Consider the following 7,929-nt stretch of genomic DNA (forward strand, 5'->3'; position numbering starts at 1 on the left):
GTTACTATCTTTTCTCATCGCTACAACTCCCGTACGGGCTTGGGAGAGACGAAGGTCGAGAGTCATGCGTCCTCCGAAACACAACCAAACCAAGCCGCACTGCTTCTTAACACAGTGCTCATCCAACCCAGAAGCCAGCCGCACCAATGTGTCGGAGGAAACACCGTGCCCCTAGAGACCTGGTCAGCATGCACTGCGCCCAGCCCGCCACAGGAGTTGCTAGTGCGCGATGAAACAAGGATATCCATACCGACCAAACCCTCCCACCCTGACCATAGTTTGTATGTTTCTATGTTTCTATGTTTTGTTTGGTCAGGGTGTGATATGAGTGGGAATTCTATGTTGGATGTCTTGTTTGTCTATTTCTATGTCTGGCCTGATTGTCTCTGTTTGGGAACCATATTTAGGTAGCCTGTTTGGTGTTGGGTTTTTGTGGGTGATTGTTCCTGTCTCTGTGTTTGCACCAGATAGGGCTGTTTTAGGTTTTCGCACGTTTATTGTTTTTGTTAGTCTATTCATGTATAGTTTTTTCTTTATTAAAGAACCATGAATAGAAACCACGCTGCATTTTGGTCCGCCTCTCCTTCAACTCAAGAGAACCGTTACACTAACCTGGACGCTAGGCCAATTGTGCATTGCCCCATGGACCTCCCGGTCGCGGCCGTCTGCAACAGAGCCTGGGCTCGAACCCAGTGTCTCTGGTGGCACAGCTAGCACTGCGATGCAGTGCCTTAGACCACTGCGCCACCCTGGAGGCCTAAAAAAAGTTATTTAAAGGGATACTGCGAGATTTCAAGATTTTGGTTGTTTCTCTACTTACCTAGAGTCAGACAAACTCATTCCATGGAGGGCCGAGTGACTGCAGGTTTTCGCTCCTCCCTTAGAGACTGGTTAGCTGACAACTTTACAAAAACGATGAGCATGGTTCAATGGGGGCGTGACATCCGTGTGCTGTTATGATTCAGGATCACAGAGAACGATAGAGGCCTCTAGTGACCATAAGGCTGTATTACAAACTTATTGGCTGATCCTTCCTGATGACCCTGTTGGAACCATGTCCAACTTGGTCATCAGGAGGGATCAGCCAATCGTGAAGAAGAAAATTGAATACTTTAAAATGGAGATAGCCTCAATGGCGCTTCCCATGCTGTAACAGATGCCATAATGGCACGGATACAATGATGAGGCCTCTTTCCAGCTCTATGTTCTTGATGGCCAGATAGCTAGCAACAATGACAAGAGGCTGCCATGTGGGGAATCGTTGGTGGCTCGTTTCAACTAGTTTTATCTTGTTATTGATACCATGTCTTGTTTTGAGGTGTTTGACTGATCTCACGTCTATGCTAATATGGCTAAAATTAGTTAGCTAGCTAACCAACAACTGTAACGATGTATTTGAGAGACCATAAGTGCTAATTGTGCAAATGTATTTATGCTTTTGAATAACTGTTGGAGACTAAATATAGTTTACATGTTATCAACAATCGAAGCCAACCCTGTCTGTTTTGCCCCATAGTTGTGCACACCAGTGGAGGCTGCTGAGGGGCGGACAGCTCATAATAATGTCTGGAACGGTGCAAATGGAATGGCATCAAACACATGGAAAACATGTGTTGGATGTATTGGATCCCATTCCACAAATTCCGCTCCAGCCATTACCACGAGGCCATCCACCCCAAATAAAGTGCCACCAATCTCCTTTGGCACACATGTCGGTTTTTGTTGCTAAACAACCAACCCGTCGATACTTGATTGATGAATTGAGGTCACTGATTAGTAAGGAACCCCCCTCACAAGGTTGTCTAGGTCTTAATTGAAAAGACAAAACAAAACCAGCAGACACTAGCGCCTTGTCCATGGAAGGAGTTTGACACTCTTGGGTTAGTTAGAATGTCTATTTCTCTGCTTTGAGATGAGCTTGCTACTGTTCCCAGTAATTGTGTTAAGCTAACAATATGCAGATTTCAACTGTCTCCAAGCTACACGCAGAGACATGCAAATGGTATCCATGAGTTAGTCTGACGGCATTGGAGTTAGAGGTTTCGCTCACAGACAGAGTGACAGTGACAACAAAGGAGAACAAGGAGAAGCAGAGACAGAGCGACAGCAGAGATAAATAGCACAACAGGGAGGAAACAGAGTTTTTACATGTTGTATTTGTCTTAAACATGAGCTGGTTAAAAAGAGCTGTTAAAAATCATGTTTAGCCAATCATAGGTAGAGTAAAAGTTGAGGAACACTGCACTATAGTGTACTATCTATGTTAATGCCCCGGGCTGAATCTTTGTCCAAGTCTGTCCCTGGACGTAATTAAGCACTTGTGTAATGAGAAAGATGCTGTGTTTTCCCAAGCAAAAAAAACGTTTTATTTGCATTTCCAATGAAAATATATGTATGTTGTTTCTGGACTATCCACCATGCTGCCTGATTGACAATATGTCCGAGCGGAGCAGATTATTGTTCGATTTTAGAAGGGCGCTCCTCCCTCACCGCTTTTGCCCTTTCTCGTCACGGGCCATAGACCGGTGCTCTGCAGATCAGCATAATGGAAGCCGCCCAGTGGTAAACGGCCTGAGTGGGACATCTTCATTAATCCACCATCTTTGATGCTCTTCCACCCGGAAATAAGCAGCATTTTTAAAGATGGCGGAGCAAGGGCCAATGGCGATAGCTATGCGGCTAAGAAATCAACTCCAGTCCGTATATAAGCTCGACCCTTTACGAAATGAGGTAGGTAGCAATTAGTTTCGGACTCTATAGACGCGACAAGACCAGTAAGAATTGTTGAAGTTAAATAGAGCTGATAACTACGACATAACTACGACGAGGAAAAGCAGCAATGCGAGCGCTTCCTCCTGTCACCAAAGTGATGGAGAGAGAGCTGCCTACGTGTGCGCAGGCGTGTAAGAATCTACCCATGTTTTCTGGGCAGCTACTGCAAGGTCCTTCGTGCAAATGTGTACCGTTAACTCCCCGGTTTTACACATGTAACGGTCTACTTTATTCGTTAAAAGACGCATTTGCGTTTTGGATAATGGAAATTAGTTTATAGGTAGCTAGCTAATTGTGTTTACTAGGCTAGCTAGCTTCTGGTGACGGACTTATCGAACCTTGCTTGTAAAAATGACGAATATTTGTCTTACCTGTGTCCTTTATTTACAATTCCATGTGTAGCGTACTGGGTTGCTAGCGATAACTTACAAATAAAGATGTATAGATTCTACACTGTTATTATTGACATTGTGTTAGCTTACGTTAGCATAATAGATACTCTGCTACAATGTTGCAGCCACCTGACACGCCAACCTCTGTGTGTGTGTGTGTGTGTGTGTGTGTGTGTGTGTGTGTGTGTGTGTGTGTGTATTGGTTACATACTACACAAATTTTGCAGATGTTATCGCAGGTCCAGCGAAATGCTTATGTTTCTCGCTCCAACAGTTCAGTGAGAACTAGCAGTGCGAAACAAAACAAACAAATCCCCAAAGTGAGAAATATCAACCTAGTGGAAAAGAGCAATCATCATATTGTTATTCGAATAAACTCATCAGCCTGTCTTCTCTAGAATGTAAACATTCTAGCTCGTTTTTGACATTAATGTAATACATTGTTGCTGCTCAGAAAATAATTCAAGAAAATGAAGGTATACTTTCTACTCGAGATTTCAATAGCAACGTTATTATTGTTGAAGGAGGAAGTCAAGTTGAAGATCAAAGACCTGAACGAGCACATAGTGTGCTATCTCTGTGCTGGGTACTTCATCGATGCCACAACTATTACAGAGTGTCTGCATACATGTAAGTGGGCCCAGCCTGTGTTTTCAATGTTTTGGCTTCTTGCCCTCTGAGAAATGGGCAAACTGTTATAGACATGTGTATAAACCCTTGATTGCTGATGCCTTATTGGCACTCTCCAGAAGAAGTTGTCCTGCATAGGAATAAATGGAATTCTACAGTATTTACATTAATTGTTTCAAGGACAATATTACATTTATTTAAAGGGATACTTCTGGATGTTATTTACTTCCCCAGAGTCCAATGAACCTGTGGATACCATTTTGATGTCTCTGTGTCCAGTATGAAGGAAGTTGGAGGTATTTTTGCATGCCAATGCTACCTAGCCTCAGCCATTGCGCTAAAGATACCCATAGACTTCCAGCCGTTACCACAACTACTTCTAACATCGTTCATACTGGACCCTGAGACATACAAATGGTATCCAATCCCGAACTATCCCGTGAAGTATTTGTTGTTGTAGTGGGGACAGTAACATTAGAACTTTACAAAAATTATACTTTGAGGATGGCTCATGTAAGTATGGATTAAGGTGTCTGTAATATAATAAATGTGGCAAAAATGAATGTAAACATTAACAATTGCATTTCTATAGAATCCAAAATATTTGTTACAATGTTGAGGGATTGCCAAGATGGAGGTGCAGTGGGTTCATAACAGCGCCCAATGTCAGTCATCTAGTGTGTGTGTGTGTATATATATATATATATATATATATATATATATATATATCAATCAATCAATCATTGGTCCTAGCCTACTTATTGCCTGTGAATGCATAGTTGTATAGTACATTTTAATGTTATTATTAAATAACATTAATGGTTAATGTCTCTTCTGCTTCTATTTCAGTCTGTAAAAGTTGTATTGTGAAATACCTCCAAACCAGCAAGTATTGTCCAATGTGCAACATAAAGATCCACGAAACACAGCCTTTATTGAACCTGAAATTGGATAGAGTGATGCAAGACATTGTCTACAAACTGGTTCCAGGACTTCAAGAAAGTAAGTAGGCTAATACTTGTTCTCATTTTTGTTACATAGTACTTTAGTATTGGTTTTGTTGTTACACAAGTCGAATAAAGAACAGTCGCTATTTATCCTGTGTACTTTGGAGAGAAAATAGCTCTCAACTCCTAATTGGAACAGCGTTAGTAAAACTTCAGGAGGAAGCAGCATTGCATTGTTAGCCATTTAGCATGGGTTGAGTTTTTTGTATGTGGATGTCCTTTATTTTCTGTTCTTTGTAAACAGGTGAGGACAAGCGAATTAAAGAATTCTATCAGTCGCGTGGGCTTGAGAGAGTTGTCCAGCCCTCTGGAGAAGGTAAGCCTTTACAGGGAAATGTTTTACCTAATTTCACGTTTTGTGAATGTCCAGCTTTTCCCCCAATGTCATGATATGTTATTCGTTTGAAATGGTATCTGTGTGTGTCACCCCTAGACTCCATACCAGATGCTACAGGATTACCTTTCACCACCTTTGACCATTCCAAGGCCCACTTTTACAGATACGACGAGCAGGTCTCGCTTTGTCTAGAGAGGCAAAGGTAAGCTTCCGTGTCATGCCTTGACAAAACTATTCGCAGACCACTGGACTGTAAACAAATTATATTTCAAGTGGTGGATTATCACTGTTAGACTTAAGTGTCGAAGTTCAGTCTTTTGGTTCTATATCCCCAATCAGTGTTTCCTCTAGCTGGCAATTGACATATTTTGACCATTGTAAAAATACATAAAAGCCAACAATTTAAAAACATTGTTAACCCAGAATATATCCTAATGAAAAATAAATATCCTCTAAAAATCACATTTGCTCTGCATGAAAACTGGTTCAGGTTGTCTTTCAATTGCATCTCTTTACTCTGCCCTTCTCTGCCGGTTTGTCTCTCACTCATACACACAAACTTGCAACATTGCATGAACTGGTACTGGCTTGTCCATGACAGGGGGAGAAGTATTCATATATTTTATGACATTTTGCTAGATTTATCTCCCTAAAATCTCTCTAATAAAATAAAAATAATTTACAGAAATGTACAGTCCACCAAGGAGGAGTATTTAGATAAAGTAATCTTGCTTCCTCTAATCTAATGTCTGGTCAAGTAGCCAGCTAAATGTTAAACTAGTGCAAATCACGCTAGCTGGTTGGCTACTGTACCAAGGATGGAGGCACAAACAAGTGGAAATGAAGTGACACTTAAACCGAGCATATTGACAAGCATAGCCATGGGATTTTGGGTGCACCCCCTGAAAAATGTTTTTTTTTTTTTTTCTCACAGAAGTAGTTCTCTGGGCCTTTACTAGTCTTGTATTAGCGTACCAATATAGCCATCTGGATCACAAGTTTAAAAAAATATATATATGAGTAGCAGAGGAAGGAGAAATTGCGCAAGGATCCAATGTTCACTTTGTAGACTTATTCTTCCTCCTTGCATAGCTCAATAATCATTGTCACTTCCATATCGGCAGTGGGCACTCCTAAAAGAAAATCCTTAGTGTACACATTGGTTGCATTCAGATGGGTTTCTATTACAAAATGCCCCTTAAAATCCCTGTGTGTGTCATGCTTAATCATGTATTCTCTCATCCCTGCAGTTTATCTCTGTCTGGAAAAAAAGATAAGACCAAACTGACTCTTCAGGTGGGTAATGGACTTGCACCCTACCACCAGAGGTCTCTGTTGGTTTAATGTGTAGTGTTCTGTTTGGATTGAGATGAAATACAAAGAGGTCTCCATAAACAATACTTCTGTTAAGTGTCAATTGCTGATGCAATTATGTTTAATTTGAGTGTGTCTGTCAGTCCTTACTAGAATTACCCTCAAATGTTTTGGTATTTCTCTTTATTTACGTAATAATTTGGATTCATACGTGTGTTGAAGAGCAGAATCAGAGTTGTAGTAATGTTGTGGAAATGTTTCTCTGCCTCGTCTCTGCAGCAGAAGTTTGTGCGCTGCTCGGTCCGAGCCGAGGTGAGACACCTGCGTAAAGTGCTGTGTCATCGACTGAATGTGGAGAAGCACCAGGTCAGTCTACCCTCTAGCAAGACTACATTTTAAGCACATTTAAGAGGGTCATTTCAGCCCCATGTGCACTTTTGGTAAACACTCAAACACAGGAACCACATCCTATGATTCCCCAAAAATATATATATATTTTAGCCTGTTAGAGAACTGAACAAAGTTGCAACATTATATTATCTGAGTGCTTTGAATATTATACACAAGTTTAGCACATTTTGTGTCAGCTTGTGAATGTTTCAGAGAATTGAGTGCCATTGTACAGTTCACCCAGGACCAGTTATGTTTTGTCCTCTATGTGTGGTCTCCATTGCTCCACAGGTCCAGATGTTTTTCAATAATGAGTTCCTTCCAGATCACATGACCATGAAACGGCTGTGGCTCTCTCACTGGTTTGGCAAGGTACAGTGCTCTCAAGTTTAGCCAACAATTTTCATACTGAATTCCTTTACACTTGAACCAGCTTTTCCCATTTGGTCGTTTAGAAAAAACCTGCTGTGGGAGGAACATGATTGTCTCAGATTTAATGAAATAATATTCCATATCAATTTTCTGTAGTGACTTCAAATTATCCAATATCTATGGCAATTTTACTCAAACGTTCTCTAGCACAATAAGTTATTTTGTTACTTATTCAATCAAGTAGTTTGTGTTTGCGGGATAAGAGAACAAATAATCTCACGTAATAATGACAAACATACAAGAGTGCATATTTAAATTATCATGCTGACACTTGATTCATTTCTCACTACACTTTCCTTAGTAAATCCAAATATGCTTAATCGCAATGCGAGAACTTTTTTTTTTTACTTTCCTCAAATCTTGTCATCGGGTTATAATTGATTTGGGAGTTTCTTCAGAATTGTGTTAGTTTGATTTAATGTTTATGTGGGATCAATTTAGTCGTAATTAATTGGGTATTTTTATTCCAGGCTCAGCCGTTGGTCCTTCACTACACGATCAAGGACAAAAGGACAAGATAGGATTTTTTCCCCCCCTTTCTAATGACCTCAGCAGCTGTATATATTTTGTTTAATATATAGTATATTTTAATAGTGTTTGTGTACATATGTGTATTTTCCCTTTGTATTTTCTTACAAATAAATAGTGGAAAATA

At 40.4% G+C, this 7,929-nt stretch overlaps 1 protein-coding gene across 2 annotated transcripts; it reads left to right on the forward strand.

Moving 5' to 3' along the window:
* Positions 1 to 2,629: 2,629 nt before the first annotated feature.
* On the forward strand, positions 2,630 to 7,929 carry LOC135545952 (polycomb group RING finger protein 1). 2 transcript variants are annotated; one of them, XM_064973960.1, is made up of 9 exons: positions 2,630 to 2,730; positions 3,689 to 3,794; positions 4,644 to 4,796; positions 5,046 to 5,117; positions 5,235 to 5,340; positions 6,389 to 6,434; positions 6,732 to 6,818; positions 7,134 to 7,214; positions 7,745 to 7,929. In XM_064973960.1, exons 1-9 carry the CDS (start codon positions 2,644 to 2,646, stop codon positions 7,793 to 7,795), a joined length of 789 nt encoding a protein of 262 aa, XP_064830032.1. In that variant the 5' UTR covers positions 2,630 to 2,643; the 3' UTR covers positions 7,796 to 7,929. The 2 variants fall into 2 exon arrangements, with proteins under 2 accessions (XP_064830032.1, XP_064830033.1); XM_064973961.1 differs by having other exon boundaries at positions 6,735 to 6,818.

This window comes from Oncorhynchus masou, chromosome 9, assembly GCF_036934945.1.
Source record: "Oncorhynchus masou masou isolate Uvic2021 chromosome 9, UVic_Omas_1.1, whole genome shotgun sequence".
In the NCBI taxonomy this organism is placed as follows: Eukaryota; Metazoa; Chordata; class Actinopteri; order Salmoniformes; family Salmonidae; genus Oncorhynchus; species Oncorhynchus masou.